Raw genomic sequence first — 18,190 nt, 5'->3', positions numbered from 1 at the left:
AAATTTCTTAATCGAAACAAACACATGTCTAACGTGATCGTCTTTAGGTTGCGTTTGATTTATGAAAAAAGAGACTTGGCGAGTCATTCATTCCCAAATAAAGCGAAACTTTAACTAAAACCACTAATTAATTAACTTGAAGAATCATATCTCAAAAGCGTTGCCCCTATTTTACTATTTAAACATATATCCGTAATTTTTAATTCAGTTCATTTCATAGTTAAAAAACAAAACCAAAAACAAATAAAAACATTAATAATAAGGTTAGGAATCTTAGGCTAGGATGGTGATAAAAATTGCAGGAAAAAAATAAGAAAGAAAAAAAGATGGATGCAGGGTTTTGGGGTGCATGCATGCACGCCTACTCATCTCATAGTCTACTTGGATTGGATGCATACCTTTGCAAATTGCAATGCATTATGCATACCTTTGTATCACTGGACTGGACTGGACTGGACTCACTTCTCTCATTGTCAAAAGAATTATCACAACCTTATTTTCATAATAATGGCGAATGGCCAAACCACAATATAGTTGTTAATTAAGAATAAATGGGGAAGGACTTTATCCTTATCTTCTACTTGTAGCCTGTAGACTCTAGATAAGAGAACTAAAATAAAATAATAAAATAAAAAAGGTCGGACCACGGCAGCCTCCACCTTCCCGGAGAAAGTGACAAGCACGACATTAAAGTGAATAAAATGCTTAAATGCTGGACCAATTGCCAATTGCTTTTGTCTCTTACGACATGACTTGATGTTCCTTGATGTTGATTATGATTTATCACATTATAAGCTCAACCAGTAGCCGGTACGTACGGAATAGTTTTCTTTTCTTTTCTTTTTTTCTAGTTCCAACTTCCAGGTCCAGGTGTTTCAAAAGGAGGAGTAGCAGAGTAGACAATCCTCAGCACAGATAAGGTAGGTAGTAGAAAGAAGCCAAGGGGCTTACTATTCATTTGATACGATCTTAAAAGTTTTTTTCTTTTCTTTTCCGGAAACAGACTGATTTGACAAATATTTATTTTTATAAATATATATTAGTACATACAAATGTAACAATCAAACTTTTTATTATTATTTTGTAGTAAAGAAAATTCCACTACATGAAATAAATTGCCTTCTTTACTAAAAGTCACAATGTCTAATCATCCATATGCTAACATACCAAACCAACATCTAAATTTTCTGTGGAATTTGGTACATATAAATAATGACGCTCTTGAAACTTTGGAAGTTCTTCAATGTAGAATAGATCATGTTAATCTCTGTTGCCCAAAAACAAAACATATAAAGCTCTTCATTATTTTATTTCCAAACCCAAACTCAAATTTAGCATGCCAAATAAAATCATATTTATCTTCCATCTTCATCTGATTCATTTGTTAATTTCATATATGTTAATAGTTTTATGATGTGGCCGTATTTTTCTATCTAAAACTAGAAAAGATGTATTGAGTTCGAATTCATTTCTCTCGTTGATTAAAAAAAACATGCTTGCGAAATGAGTCATATCCCAACTTCATAAACAAAAGAAACTTTAATTACTTGTTTATTTTACCCCCCCAACCCCTAAAAAAAGATGGTCCATGTTTAATAGACTAACAATTCTCGTTTTATCTCAATTGGTTCTATATTCTAATGAATAGTTGACAGTGATTCACTTGCGGATAATACAATAGAAGAAGTTGTTGTATGTGTACAATGGACATTCACTCAGTGTGCTTTGAAGTTTTAACTAGAAAAAATTCGTGGTAATCTATATATATAAAGCAAAAGGCAGAGAATAGTGAAACATTCAAAATGCCAGAAAATACTCTTGGTTAATGCAAACATTAAAAATTAAAAATATTAATTAAATAAGGATAATATGGTAAATTTATATTTTTTCATATTTTTAAAAATTAAAATTAAAAGAAAATTTAAATAATGGATTCTATTTTTATATTTTCTAATTCTAAAATAAATTTAAATTTAAAAAAAAAACCCCCTCTTAAGCACAAAAACACGTGCGAAGAGGCTAATTGTTATTAAAGTTGTTTTAAAATTTGTTTTTAGGAATATAGCCTTTTTTTTGGGTACTAGTTCTTGAAAGTTCTTGGGAAAATGATTTTCCCGATTTGGGCTTTCCTCTTCGCACTCACTGAACACAATAAATTGGGCAGTTGTGTCCTTTTACACTAGCGTACCATATTCACACCGAAACCGAAACCAAAACCCACTCGCACTGAAACCCCCCAAAGTCCAACTGGACGTATAAATAATTGATGAAACAAAACAACGACAGCCGAACAATTCCTCCAATACTCGTTTGAACCGTTTACTGGCGGTTTAGCTTAAACCTTTACCCACCAACCGAATATTCCTCCCGAGTATTCCAATTGTTTTCTTCTATATAACCCAAACACCAAAACTCACGAGAACCCAAAAAACCTGCACCAAAGAAACCCCGAAAAACCAAAATTCAGGGGCTCTCAGATAGAGCGAGAGACAAACCAAAAACCACACACAACACAACCATCAACCTACAGTGCCCAAAATCCCCCCAAATGTATGATACATTGAAGGACGCCTACCAACTGTTTGAAGAAATCGGCCGCGGCCGATTCGGCACAATCATCCGAGCTTTCTGCCCCAACTCCGCCGAGTTCGTCGCCTGCAAAATCATCGACAAATCGGGCCTCACCGATGCCCAAGACCGCGCCTGCCTCGAGAAAGAGCCCAAGATCATGAGCCTTCTCGCTCCTCACCCCAACATTCTCAAGCTCTTCAACGTCTACGAAACCGACGACTCTTTGGCCATGGTGCTCGAGCTCTGCGAACCCACTACTCTCTACGACCGGATCATCAAGCGCCCGCTCTCCGAACCCGAAGCCGCCTCCATCATCAAGCAGCTTCTCGAAGCGATTTCGCATTGCCACAGGGTCGGCGTCGTTCACAGGGACCTGAAGCCGGAGAACATTCTATTCGACTCCAGGAACAATTTGAAGCTCGCGGACTTTGGGTCGGCGGAGTGGGTCAGTGAGGGAGGGTCCATGGAAGGCGTGGTGGGCACGCCATACTATGTTGCGCCGGAGGTGTTGATGGGAAGAGCGTACAATGAGAAGGTCGATGTTTGGAGCGCCGGCGTGATGCTGTACATAATGCTCGGTGGGATTCCGCCGTTTTACGGTGAGTCGGCTTCCGATATTTTCGAGGCCGTTTTGAGAGGGAATTTGAGATTTCCTCCGAAAGTTTTCCGATCTGTGTCTCCGGCTGCCAAGGATCTGTTAAGGAAGATGATTTGCAGAGACGTTTCCAGGAGATTCTCCGCTGACCAGGCACTTAGTAAGTTTCTTCCCCTGTTTTTGTGCGGTTGAAATATCTTCTCACTTTCTATTTGATTTGGGTATTTTTATTTTTGTAGGATCTCACCTGACCTGAAAGACTTAAACTTTCTTTGATTTTCTAGTATCTTTGCTCTGTTTTGCCTGTGAAATATGTTTCCTTTTTTGTTTTAGTCTGTGAAAAAAGTTTTTACTCTTAGATGGTTTCCTGCCACACTATGAAACGAAAATTAGGGATAAGTTTCAGAAAGTTACTCCTTGCCATGTTCAAAATTAGAAATTGTAGATTTTCCTTTTTAGGAAAGAAATGGAATTGTAGGATCATGTTCATCTTTTTGTCTTCCTCAATTCATGAGTTTTTATTTTTGTTGTAGTTTTTCATTGATTACTAACAAAGTTGTGTTGTTTTGTTTGTGAAATTCCAGGGCACCCATGGATCTTAAGTGGCGGAGAGGCAAATCCAATAGACTGATCTGACTTGGTTCGAAGATATCATATAAAAGCGCACCAATCAGAGCCAACCCAAGTACATATAACATATATCCCAGGTTCCCAACCATCTATGTGAATATAAGCGAGCCCACTTTCACTCTCTTAAAGCACAAAAACCCTGATGTAATGGATGGATCCAGAGACCCCCTCCTCCCTCTTCCAATCAAGAGCTACAAAAAGAGAAATAGAAGATCGGTCTGAGAGAAGATGCCCCTGCACATGAAGCTCTTGGAAGGGTTTTTCTCTTTTTTTACTTTAAGAAAACAAGAAAAAGAAAATGTTGTGAGAGAATCTGAGATTGTAGATACATATCATGGGGTTTATGAGGATCCTGTCTTTCCCCGCCTTCTCTGGTTTTTTTTTTTTTTGGTCAGAGAGAGATTAGGAAGTGAGAAAGCAAAACCACTCCCATCCCATAGGCTATGGTACTCCTGCTACTTTATCATCTACTCTTTTGAGTGTAAAAGCATGTTTTGTGTACGGAAAATGTGTGTGTTTTGAGTTGGGATCTGAGTTTCTTTTCTTTTTGTTTGTATGGAGATTGGAATCTGAGTTTCTTTCATCTCCCTTTTCTGGTGGAATAAAACGTGTCTTTAATGTAGGTATTTCGGTATATGCTTTTAAATATCCATGTGCAATGCAAGCAAGTATGAAACTTTTGTTGGTTTATGCCATTACTTTGGGATCAAAATGTCCATAATTCTGAAGCTATGTAGCATATGCTTTGATTCCAGTCTCCACCATATTACAACTTTCATTTCATGCCAAGAAATGGATACACACAGGGAAAAAACTATATTATATACCCAATAGTGTCATAATCAACGGATATTTTGACTTTTTTTTAATGATATTTTAGATGCAGGCCAGGGCAACAAATTTTTATAAATGCTATTTAATAAATTCTGTTTTATATTATCGCACCAATCTAGTTTTTTGACGAAGCAATGTAGTACCAGTGGAGGGAGATCGAACTCTAATGTAAAGAGACGGATATACTAACGGAGGGAGATTGAACTCTGATGTAAAAATACAGACATATTAAACCAATAAGAAAAATGTTAGGATTACCATATTTTTCATACCACACTGTGTACCACCTTTCTAATAGAAGTGGAGTCCAAAAATAGTACACAATGTAGTATAAAAAATGTAATAAATCTAATATTACTCAACCAATAAAAGAAGATCGAACTCTAATATAAAGACACAGACACACTGTTTTTGAAAACTGACCTAATTGATGTTTGCCGAACCACTCTAGTTAGGTCGACCAAAAAAAAAACCCCACTCTAGTTAGTAGTTACCAATGTAGGTAGTAAAATTGATGAATAGGCAGCTGCAGGGTCCAAGTGTCCTTATTAGAGGGGAACCAGCAGCATGTGAGCTGTCGAACGTATATTGAATCCACCCACCATCTAGGCATCTAGGCATCTAGGAATCAAGGCTGCTAGGCATCTACATCTGGACTGGACTGGACTAGAAGGGATGGGAAGACTAGGAGATTTAATTAAAAATTAAAATGATTAATTATGCGAATCTAACAATAGATGAACCTTGGATTACGGGTGGCGCAACCTAAATAATTTTGAAACTAGGGCCACAAGGGAGGAAGACGTGGCAGACCTTTAATTAATTAATTAATCAACTGTAGAAAACCCGTAGTTTCAGGTAAATTAAGTGGGAATTACGAGGAAGACACTGAGAAAAATAGATACACATGCATGATCAGTACAGGTCCATATCGACAAAGTAATTGCAAATTTTTTAATTTGGTGTTGTGAAATTTGGGTTGCCTCGACATATGGACAGTCAACGGTTTGCCATGTGGCTCTACTTTTTGGACTGTGATAAGTTGAGTTGGGTATCTCCTTGTTTAGGCTTGGTGAAGAAATGAAAGGTCATCCCTTTTCTTTCGTAGAAGGTAAAGAAAAAAGTTAAGCATAAAAAATTTCCAATCGTTTGCACAAATGAATGGTCATCCCTGACGTATCATCTGGGTCGTGTTGCGTTGCGTGGAAAACCAATTATGTCTTTGATGTGCGAGTTGGTGACATGTGCATATACATATACATAAATGTTTTTTCTTTTTCTTTTTTGAGAAGCACATAAGTCCAACTTATTGTGTTGCAGCACCGTCCCACACACGGTCCCTTCCCATCCCATATATATATTTAGAGATCAAATATACGACAAATTATTGAACATGAATTTGTCCAACGTTTTGTTTGGTTTGAATTGATTTTTCACTATATTGAACTCATAGTCAAACAAGGACGGGAGGAAACTTGCTCTCAAAGCTTCGCTGTACATTCATTTACTACAACATTAACAATATACGTATAAGGCCGCCCATGTACTTGAGCACTGCTTATTCTACAAGCCAGGTCAATGGTCATGTGAAGTTTTCTTCAGTTTGGAATATGAAAAAGCATCTTTCCTCTAAGGCCGCCCATGTACTTGTACTTGTTCCATGGTCCATTCCTTTGATTCATTCTAGTATAATATAACAAGTCATGTGCAAAGGACCCACTAGTGTACTGGTATAGAGTATTTATTCCATCAGGCAAAGTTTTGGGTTCGAGTTTTAGCATCTGTGTAGTGTGTGTGAGTTTAATATGCTATCGCCCCTCTCAATAGGAAAAGTTCTATAAAAAAAAAAAACTCATGTGAAGTTTTCTGTTTGGTTTTCGAATTCATTTGAATAAAATGAGCTAAAACCATGCCTATTTGGATCCATCTAACTCTAAATTAAAATTAACATGTGCTTTGATTCATGCGTTCTCTGACTTGGCTTCTTTTTATCAAATGCGCATGCATGTGCCCATTTCAATTTGTGTGTATATAATATATAACAGCAAGTAAAGAATGAACTTTCAGTTGACCCAAAAAAAAAAAAACAAGAGAGGAGAGAAAACAAACGGCAGTACTGAACTGATTATAGGTACTATAAAATATTTCAGTTGGGTGACTGGGCCACTATGGCCGAGTCCAATGAATGCATAAACTTTGAAAATGGGCTCACACGTGTTAGCACGTGATGTGAATTGGGTTGGGTTACCCGACCAAATACAAATGATATGTACCTGTGCAGATCAATACGTACGCAGGAGCTCCAGATTTCTATGTGGCTCGTCCGTGATTAACTCTGATAAGTAATGCTTCTGTCCTTATCATGTGGTGCTGCTGATCTGGGGGACCACTAACAGTGTTTAGTCTATTTGCACTTGCAACTTGGGACTCTACCGTCCCATTTGGGTATCTTCTCCCATCCCATGTGGCTGCATCTGCATCATGCTACCTACTATGCAATTAGGTAATTAGGTAATTAGGTAAATGTTTATTTGTCTCAAATCTATATTTTAATTATTTAGATTTTAATTTTTCGAGCTTCTATAAATTGTAAATTTAAAAAAATGCAATGATTATTTTGATTATATTTTTTTTTTCAGTGACCAAATTGAATATTCATATAAAATTTATTGACCAAAAAAGTATTTAACTCAACAAAAGTGCGTGCATTATACATTCTATGTAATTTTTAATTTTTAGTTTTTAGTTTTTTTTTTCTTCTGAAAAATGTATGTGTTTTCAGCTCATTATTGCAAGTAAGCAACTTAAAAAATAAAAAATGAAAACGTTGGGCGCTAGTGGTTTGGCCCTTTTAAAAAATTTAAAACCCAGGCCACAATATAATTAAATTAAATAGCAATTTGATCTTATTATACAAGTACAAATATAATAATAGAAATTTAATTAATATCATAAAAAGGGTGGACGTATCCTACACCTACCACGTGTTCCAACGACAGTCTCGTAGTCATGTAACACCACCAATGCTTTTCCTACTATGGTATTATATATGCTGATTGAATTTAATTATAACTTGTTTTTTATTTTTTAAATAAACATCATTATCAGACGAAAGCTTCATTATTGCACACACATTTCTTTTTCTTCTTTTTGTTGGAATGCACATCCATCCATCGTTAATTTAAAATGCTTACTCTGCACTGCAGTCTGCAGATATCATATATGATATATATTTATGATTCTTCAGAGAGAGAGAGAGAGAGAGAGAGAGAGAGAGTTTATGCTTGCTATTCTGTTTGTTTCAGATAGATAATGGTTCTTGGCTGGGCAGGTGAATGACCACGGAAATCAAAGATTTAATTGAAGCCTTAGCCCACCAACACCAAGAATATAAACCCTAGCTAGCGGAGTAGACACTGTTAGTGGTGAAAGCCTAAAGTAATTGTAATTTGTAACTGAGTCACTCAAATTCAATCAGAGTTAAGCGTCTGATCATCTGATGTATGTTTAACTAAATTGAAAAACGATCCATCTTAATGTAACATGGTCACCACCAAGTGTAACTGGCTTTTAACTCCAGATGCCACCACCATAAACCTGGATCTGACTCTTCTACTTGTATTCTTAATACAAGGGTTATACCACGCTTACCAGCTCTTACCAGTGCTGTTCTGCCCATAGATATCATATAGATGGGAGGTAGGCGAAGGTACCTTTCTTCTCTTCTCCTAGGCTACTGCACATGTTGTTCGCAAAGAAAAGTCAGCTAACAACCGCTGGACGACGACTGTTTCTTGTTTCCGGCCAGCCACTTCTTTTGATTTGATTATTATTTTGAATCCTAGACTAAAGAAGAAGCTCCTGAATCAGCAGCAGGAGAACCATACTAACCTGATGCCGGTTACTTTCCGGGTCAATTTTATAATGAAGCGAAGGTCCCCCTTACTCCCCATTCTCTCTTAAAGCTTTATAAAGCTCTAGAGAAAGGGTTGGTTAAGAACTATTGATACAGGTGGGAGGCTCACCCCCGTGACTTATGCTAGTATAACTCTTAATTCGATCACAAGACCTCGGCCCTCAAGTGTAGTGTGAAAGTTCTTCACCACCAGGCCAACAAAAATTTAAGGATAAAACACGGCAACTTAACATGCATGAGAATATCTTTTGTTAACAAAACGACTTGAAAATTTCTTTCCATCTCTATTTTGCTGTCCCTGAATTTCATTATAGGCAGGCACCGACTGTTCTGACCTTTTCTTTGGTCTCGGAGAGAGTAATAATTCATAGCAGCAAAAGTAGCAGCCATTAGTGTACAAGGAGGAAGGGAAGGAGATGCAGCCTTCTACCTCCAAACCCAACTTTATATCATTCTGCATTAGTTTCTAACGACTTTTCCTTCCAAATTTTACAATTTAAACAGATACAATGAAAATAAATTGGACCTCATGTTTCCCAGTGGAGACCTTGACATGCTCATGATACAAACTGGGCCACGGCACCTCCCATATCTGCCAAATCCAACATCTTACCTCTGCATCAAGGACTGCAAAGCAAAAGGAAAAAACACGTTTGCAATCAAAACATGTACATGCATCCTTAAAGTTCAATCTAGTCAAATCGAAAATGTATTGAATGAAATGCATTAAGAATGGCCCAAAAAGGTAGCTAGCGAAAGCACTTCGTTCAAATCCAAGTTGCATCAAGAAACATAATACAGATTCATGTTATAACTGTCTCTGGCCAAGGTAAATGAAAGAGAAAAATAATAAGGAACCTATACTTTTGAATTTCTAGCTGGAATAATTAGCTTATACTTGTTCTGCCGGATTCACCCAAGGAAACCACAAGAAATAATCTCACTGGTTGAAGCCTTCAGGTAATGATTTCTGTGAATGCAGGCATACACTATCTCTATCTGGGAAAGCAATATCTAACTGGAAGAAAATGACATATTAAAGCTAATATTTTCTCTAAACTCACAATATTATGCATGGAGAAAATCCTTATCCATGTTTAGGGAATGAATCTGAAAAGGAATTTCCTCTTTTTTTATCACATAAAAGATAAATTTCCTCTTTCAAACACCAATAGATGTTTCATGGCACAAAACTCTGCAAAGGAAAACATCTGCTTATCAGAGAAGTTTCGTTATATTGGAATAATGTCCAATTAACTTAATATTCCAGGACAACCAGAGTGATGGTTCTATATAAACTGATGTAGGGGAAACATGGGTGATCCACCAGGTAATTTCTTTAAACTTTGTAAACACTAGACCAATCAAAACTATAGGAAACCAATTACAATAGCATAAAATTCCTAGGAACAAGATGAGAACTTTAATTTTTCTAAATATTTTTATCAAACCAAATGAATGGATCCAAAAGAACAAACATTAAGATCAAAGCATTTGCTTACATGTTATCCAAGAAACGTGACAGGAAAAACGCACTTCTTATGCACATTATATTTTTCTTCGTTATACTCTCTAATAAATCTAACACTAGCATAGCGAATTCTCTTTTCCTTTTGCAAAATCAGAATATAAAAGCAAGCACAGAACTGGCATGTTGCGAGCTAAAGCCATAAGATACCAATATGATGTGACAGGAACAAACTAGTGTCAAATTCAAATTTAATCTTTAAATGTCTAACATGCCATCTAAAACCTTCCTTCACAAAACACAATTTCATTTCTCTTGAGTAAAAGGCTGCATTTACCTTGATTCCTGTTACAGAGTTCCCAGGCTTAGCTGTAGTTGTGCTCCCAAAAGCATTAACTCCAGTCGAAGTATTTCCAGGCTTAGCTGTAGTCGTGCTCCCAAAGTTGAATTTTGACTTTTTATCTGCAGGTTTTAATATTTGGAAAGAGCACATTAATGTATCATCCACACTCATCATGGCACCGGCATTATCAAATTCCCCACAATAATTAGGTGCTGAAAATATTGTCACAAGTTGTCGGTTGGCAAATAACTCATACCCATCCTCAACAACCTGTCATTGGTAAAAAGAAAACATAACTAGTTATGTTTAAGCACTGAAATCAAGTAAAATTCCATATCCTCAATAGTCAGTGCAAGACTGTAAAGAAAGAAGCAACATTCGCCAATACCACTACACCAGCAGTGGAGGTCTGGGAGTGTCAGGGGCTTCATGCTTATACCAAAGAGATGTAAATTGCTCTGAATTATTATTATTTTTTAAAAAAAAGAACAAAAAAAATTAGAACTACACTAAACCCCCAATATCACCATATAAATTCTGATAGGAGAGGTGTTTGGCTCCCACAGGTATATTCCCTACAGTCCTGCAAGTGTAAAGAGGATATGAACTGAAACCAAAAAAATTCAAGCAATAAAACCTGGTGAGCACGACAAACGAGATCCAAATCATGCTTCTGAAGAAACTCCGTCACTGTGTCAGGACCGAATGTATATGAAACTCCCCGGTCATTCCCTCCCCAACCTTGAACATCTTTACTGGGATCAGACCAGAGAAGATCACAGAGTAAACCCGCGTCTGGTACATCAGTTGGCCGCTGTAAATTTCTGATTTGATCTAAATTCTGCAGCTCAGGAGAAAGACCCCCATGCATGCAGAGGATCTTTTCATCAATCAGAGCTGCCACAGGTAGGCAGTTAAAACATTCTGTGAACGTCTTCCATAGCCTCACATTGAATCTTCTCTTACACTCATCATAGAATCCGTATATACGGTTTATAGAAGCACATTCATGGTTTCCCCTCAAGAGGAAAAAGTTCTCAGGATATTTTATTTTATATGCAAGGAGAAGACATATTGTTTCTAAACTTTGCTTTCCACGATCCACATAATCCCCTAGGAATAAGTAATTGGCATTAGGAGGTAATCCACCGTACTCAAAAAGCCTTAAAAGGTCAGAGTACTGACCATGTATGTCACCTGAAAACCATAAACAGTAGATTTTTAAGAATCCGTGACATTAATAAACCTTTGAAAATTAATGTTATTTATATGAAAACGCAGATAAGTAATTAAAATATCAAGATAAGCATCCGAATGATTAACTTAGCAATCTGACTGAAATTTTCTAAATTATTTGGTCTCTTCAACTTTCCACAAGAAATGATGAACTGAGCACAAAACATGCAGCTTCACAAAGAGATCATGTGCCTGCTCTCTATTTTATATCATTAAAATAGCATACCAGAGCTATTATTCAGATTAGGTTTTTAATACTATTTAGAGACCCATAAACCCTAAGTTCCCCCCCTATCAACATCTTACGCAACACCCTCTAATATCTGAAAGATTAAAAAGAATGACCTTTTATCTAAAAACATATCTATACTATACCATAAAGCAAACGCCTGCAGTCAAGCTCAATAGTTCCTCTGATAACTTCTATCTACAATATCGTTCAGCAAACAAGGTCATGCTCAAAATCAGTAACCAGATGACTTGAACCACACAAATGATAATCTTGATGTATATCAAAGTACCAACATTGGCTTAATAATTTATTAACATAAATTCCTCAATGAAGCTCTTAATTATTTTGTATAGGCATCTAAATGAAGTAATTCTACCATGCCCAAAGACAGTAAACCTGATAACAAAATATAAGTAAGGTTGGCATATAACAGCACGATTTTCATGGGTTATTCCACAAGAACAAACATGGGATTCAGAATAAACCAACTAAAAATGCCCCCATTTACAGCTATCCACAACCAACACAACCGAGTGAGCCCACATACGAACACAGAAAATGGGTTCACATGAAATATTTGAAATACTGATGACCTAGTCAAATCAAAGAAACGGGTTTTCCAATTAATCACAAATAATTCAAAGTTCAATCAAGTGAAACAAACCCACTATGAAAGACTGAAATAAAACGGAGGAAAGAAAAGGAAGGATTTTGGCAAAGGAAAAATACCACAAATCTTTATGGGTGCTTCAAGCTCTAACAAATTAGGTTGTTGCAAGAAAATTTCTTTAGAGGCCAAACAAAGTTGCCGGATCTCGGACTCAGAAAGCTGGACCTGCTTTCCGGGTCGGCCTCGGACTTCCAGAAGACGATTGATTATGTCGTCCAGAACTGATTGGTCCATTTCCTAGGTGCGGTCAATGACTGAAAAGTCAACGGCTCTATTGGAAATAATTGAAAGACTGAAACATGAAGAGAGAAGAAGCAGAAGGAGAGGAAGAGAGGGAGTGAGAGAAAAGCATGAGCCTTGGTGGGGAATGGTGGGTTGGGTTCTGGCTGTCGTTTTCTGTAGAAAAGGGTGTCGTTTCAGCGTTGGAGAGTGGTGTTTGAGACTTTCTTCTGTTTTTGGGAGTTGGAAGGGAAAAAGTGGGAAATGCCTTTTTGAGTTTGAGCAGAGGGAGGAGAACAAATGGGAAAATGGGTGACCCTCATTTTTTTCTTTCTTTCTTTTTCTTGTCTACAGAAGAGTGAACAGTATAAGATTCTTTTTTTTGTTTTTGTTCTCTTCTTTTTCTGCTACAAGATGAAAGTGTTCTTTTCAGTGTTGGGTGGGAATTGAGTACAAACTTTGCTGTAAAGGAAATACCTTCCTTGAGTTGAGAGTCAGTAGATATAATAACTTGGTTTTTGTTGACATTTGAGGCATAGATATACTGTCCTTCCTAGGAAACTTCATCAGATTTACTTGCCAAATACATCAAAACCAGATTTTTTTTAAAGTGATATTTTTTGGGTCTAGGGCTCTAGTATATGTAATTATGATTGCAATCCCTTTGATGACTGGAAAAACCTCAAATCCTACTACAAATGTAATGTGTCCCCCCTTCTAAATACTAGATAGGTTCCTATAAAAATGACAAAAAGAAGAAGAAGGGAGATAGGTTCCTATAAAAAGAAAAGAATACTACAGGTTAAAACCAAAAAAAAGGCATACTTACAAAAACAACCCATACGAGTGTTTTTCCCACTTTGTCTTTTGTCTGCTGTCGCCTAAAAACATTAATTTACACATCTCACACAACACGGCCACTGCGAGGAAGGGGGTTCTGAATTAATTCACACTTGCTTGGTAGTTGGTAGTATTATTCATTAATATAGGAAGCGAGCTTGGCCTGAAATCAAAACGATGGTGCAACCAATATAAATAGCATGCTATTGCCTTCAAAGAGATGAGAGTCGCATTGAAACTGCAAAAATAAATACCTTACTGCCTTAACAGCTACTTCAAACCACAGTATAGCTCATAGGATGCAGATGATAAAAGAATAACAAAGGACTACCATTTGGACCTTATGTACAGGAATATGTATTGACAATAGTTCAACAAGCTGCTTGGCCTTGACAATAATATCTGGGTCAGTACTCCTAACTTGTTGACATATCTGGATCAATCAAGAATAGATTTCACAAATATCAATATTTCATATTTACAAATTCAACATTTATCATGACATACCAAATTCAATCTGCATGAAATATCATACTCTTTTAAAGCAGATTTCACCATCGCCCAAGCTTCGTGCAAATATGTTCCTGCACAAAAAGATGCAACACTCATAGGTAAGAAAGAATTCCTTCTTTTAAATAACTACACCATTCAATAGTAAGGTGGCACCCTCGGGCTAAGCACTTGATTTCATACTAGGTTGCTTTCACCCATCACCAACAAACAAGTACAGTTATGTCAGATATTAGTGACAAAACCAAGTAGCCCACCCCATTTCAGAGAAAAAGAGTTTATCATGAGCATAGTTCCAGCCCAAAATCCCACCCCAGGGACCAAACCATTCCCCATTCTAGCCCTTAGACCACTCTCCTCATCCCAGCCCTTCCCTCCTCCATTCAACACTCAAGACAAAATCTCTGCCCCTCTTTTGTACTTCTTCCTTTTTTTTTTAATCTTGATTCTTCTATCTTTCTTCCAAACCAACACTACCCAAAGCTCTTCTATCTTACTTGCATTACCCAAACGAGACGTTTATTTAGATTCTCCCTTGTAAACAAAAAAACAAGGGAGATTATCTTCCAAAGCCTGATTTCACACAAAATCTTATAATCATAACTCAAAAAATTCAACAATTTCCTTCTCTTTTTCCCCAAGTGACTGAGCAGGCTAACACAAAAAGACGAATAAAAGCAAGAGAGGAGGGGTACCATAGCATTCAGGGAAGTAGCTAGAAAATGTGATCCCTTCAGGCTTTCCATCTTCATTCAGAGGAGGCTCAAACATCCTGTTATGCACCATGTCGAGTATGTCTGGATCCTAGCCCCACTGGACTAGCTGCAAATCCGTTTCTGGCCGAAACAATGCAAACGCTCATTGGTAAGAACATATTTATTCTTCTAAACAATTAAAGTATTATTAGTCATTATAAAATAAATAAATAAATCAATCAAGAATGGTTTAAGTAATAATGGAATTTTTTCTTTTCTTTTTTGAAAAAGAAAAGCCTAAAATGAAATAGTTTAATTTCACTTGTATGGAGGTACCCTCATAGTGAGTCATTAATTTCATATTGTAGTCAACTCCAAAGAATTTGAAATAGTTAAGTAATTTGATTTCTATCTCAAACATGTTGTTTTCATTTCTCAGTTTGGTAGTCTTCTTCTGTTCACCTTCCCTCATCTGGGTCATTCAACATTCTTCTCATATCTGGATATAGTTCTAGTGAAGATGGACGAAGACCTCTCCTTTTCTTTTATGGTCTTTCTCTATCAATCTAATTGTTGCACATAAAGTTAAAACAAAAAACCATGTACGTAGGAGTCCAAAATGAGAAGCAAAGTACTGGAGAAGTATCATCATTTAGATTCTTATTAGGATTTGAATATGAAAGCACAATGTGTTTCTGAGTTTTACAGTCTTATTGCTTAATAAGATTGTAAGTTACGAATATTTATCAAGTGAGTGAAGTTTCTAATTTAGACTCTACATTGACATTGAGGGGAATCAGTGTGAATGTGAAAGTACTTCCGTGAACTAAATGATTCAGTCACATTTCAAACTTCGGCTGCATATACAAAACTAAAAACCTTTCCATGTTTTATGGATTGCTATGAATATGATCATAATGGGATATTCATATTAAGCGAGGTTGGCCTTCGGACTGAGCTTTACCATATTATTACTAGTATATTAATTCTTCTGGGCCCATCAACTCCTTTTGGATTGGATTGGAGTCAAACAAATCAAACAAGAGTGACTTCACCCAAAATCTTAAGAATCATAAACTAAACCGTAAAAAAGGTCTAGACATCTTCTTAAATATTAGGGCAGCGACTGAGAAACGAGGTGGGGTCAGGCACGACATCTTCGTACAGTGAAGGCCCAAACATCTTCTTAAATATTTGGACGATTTCTGGATTCTGTACCACTTCAATTTCTGCTTTGGCGTATCAGCGATGCCGTTGTTCACGTTGTCGATATCCATCGTTGATATGGCTTTTACAACCCTAAGCAAACACATAATTAAAATTAAATGAGAGAGATATATATATATATATATATATATAATATTTACAAGGCTAGTATATATAACGAGTATGTCTGTCTGGATCCTAGTTCTCAGTGGAGGGGAAAATTAACCTCTTCTTCACCATCTGGAGGATTTCTATATCCTCGTACCACTTCACAAAAAGCTCAACGTAACCTTCCTTGTCGGTCCCAATGATCATGTCCATGGTCGCTCGTGTTGTCGTCAGAGACGAGAAGAGATGACTCAAAAGAGATTTTGGGGTGGATTTTAAATAGAGACAGGTAACAGGTTCCTATAATGGCTTCAATTCAACTAATGAGGAATTCTAGGAGGCGGTATTCATGTAGAACTAATTCATCAATAAATCATTTTTTAATTTAATAATTTCTTTAAAATATTTTCATTTTAATAAGGCTTATTTATGGATATACTCCCTGTGCTTTCAAAATAGTTTCAGATTACCACATATTCTTTGAAATGTTTCAATACACCATCTATACTTTCAATAAGTGTCTCACGTTAGCTATTTCGTTAGATTTGAGAGAAGTTCTGTTAGCTTATGTGACCCCCACTTATTTTCAATCTCTTAACAAGAGAGAGAAATGGTTAGTCAAGTTGAGAAAAATGGGAATTTGGGAGAAGGCTTTAGGGTTGAGGGAATTTCATATTTGGGAATCTGGAGGTTCATATTTGGGAGAAAATGAGGAATTTGGAAGAAAATAGGGAATTTGATTTGGGGATTTCAGATTTAGGAGAATGTTTAAGATCAAATTTTTAGTCATTGTTTTCACTCCCCTTACTGAAATCCTCAAATCAAATTCCTACTTTTCTCCAAAATCCCTCATTTTCTCCCAAATATGAACCTCTAGATTCTCAAATATGAAATTCCCTCAACCCTAAACCCTTCTCCCAAATTCCCCATTTTCTCCACCTGACTAAACCTTCCACTTCCTTGTTAAGAGATTAAAAATAAGTGGGGGCCACATCAATTAACAGAACTTCTATCAAATATGACGGAATAGCTAACGTGAGACACTTATTGAAATTATAGGTGATATATTATGACATTTCAAAAAACAAGTGGTAATCTAAGACTATTTTGAAAACACAGAGTGCATATCCATAAATAAGCCATTTAATAATTTAATTAGTTTCAATTTCGATTCATGATAATTTAATAAACAATTTAATCAATACCATTCTATATAGTTTAATAAACAGTTTGATTAAATTCTAAAGTTTCCTCAGTTCAATTTCTCTTCATTCTGATTACGAATCAATAAGCATGCCATAAAAAGAAGGCTTATTTACTGTAGTGCCTCCTGAAATTTCAGTCAATTCTCACTTGACCCCCCTAAAGTTAAAATGGCTCACTTTCATCAATTGACCGAGGTTTGGTGACTCATTTTGCCCCTTTCTATCAACTCCATTCAAAACTCTGTTAAATTTGATGACGTGGCATTAGTGTTTTTGTAATTTCTTACACATGAATCATTACACCTATTGAGTGAGTGACATGGCAAGTTGAGCCCACTTCCACATAGGTAAACATATAATTAAATATTATAATAATTAAAAATAACAAAATTAAAAAAAATATATTATAATAATTAAAAACCCTACCCAACACCCAATCACTCCCCCAGCCGCCACAATTCTCGCCACCCACCAACCCCATCACTCAATCATCATTTGATCTCTAATCTCTCTGCCAAGGAGAAACAGAGCAAAAGCAAAAAAAAAATTACAGTGGAGATCAGTTCCCAAGCCACCCAACCCTTATCTTTTCCTCACTCTCCATGTCTCTTTCTTTGTTTCTTCAAACCCTCTAACCCAGGTTGATATTTTAATTTAAAATCAAATACCCACTGTGTTTCTCCCATCCCCACCCACCACCACAAAGTACCCATTGCACCACCCAACAACCCCATGACCACCAGCAAACTCTGAATTTGTTTCGACAAACTGGGTCTGCGTATGACATTGTCTTATGTGTGCGAAATGGGGAGAGAGAGAGAGAGTACCGACCCTAACCCAAATTTGAATATGGGTTCTTTGTGCGCAGAGAGAGAGAGAGAGAGAGAGAGAGAGAGAGAGAGAGAGAGAGAG

General features: G+C 36.6%; 2 protein-coding genes across 2 annotated transcripts; one reads left to right on the top strand and one right to left on the bottom strand.

Moving 5' to 3' along the window:
- Positions 1–2,205: 2,205 nt before the first annotated feature.
- Positions 2,206–4,422, top strand: LOC117633086 (phosphoenolpyruvate carboxylase kinase 1-like). The gene is made up of 2 exons (XM_034366764.1): positions 2,206–3,326; positions 3,751–4,422. The coding sequence occupies exons 1-2, from the start codon at positions 2,549–2,551 to the stop codon at positions 3,795–3,797; spliced, it is 825 nt and encodes a 274-aa protein (XP_034222655.1). The 5' UTR covers positions 2,206–2,548; the 3' UTR covers positions 3,798–4,422.
- Positions 4,423–8,810: 4,388 nt separating this feature from the next.
- Positions 8,811–13,038, bottom strand: LOC117630760 (serine/threonine-protein phosphatase PP1 isozyme 1-like). The gene is made up of 4 exons (XM_034363525.1): positions 12,555–13,038; positions 10,995–11,554; positions 10,352–10,627; positions 8,811–9,173 (listed from the first exon to the last, which is right to left on the bottom strand). The coding sequence occupies exons 1-4, from the start codon at positions 12,727–12,729 to the stop codon at positions 9,156–9,158; spliced, it is 1,029 nt and encodes a 342-aa protein (XP_034219416.1). The 5' UTR covers positions 12,730–13,038; the 3' UTR covers positions 8,811–9,155.
- Positions 13,039–18,190: the final 5,152 nt, after the last annotated feature.

Source organism: Prunus dulcis, chromosome 6, assembly GCF_902201215.1.
Source record: "Prunus dulcis chromosome 6, ALMONDv2, whole genome shotgun sequence".
Lineage (NCBI taxonomy): Eukaryota > Viridiplantae > Streptophyta > Magnoliopsida > Rosales > Rosaceae > Prunus > Prunus dulcis.
The sequence above is the reverse complement of the archived record's forward strand: the minus strand, read 5'-3'. Positions and strand labels throughout refer to the sequence as shown.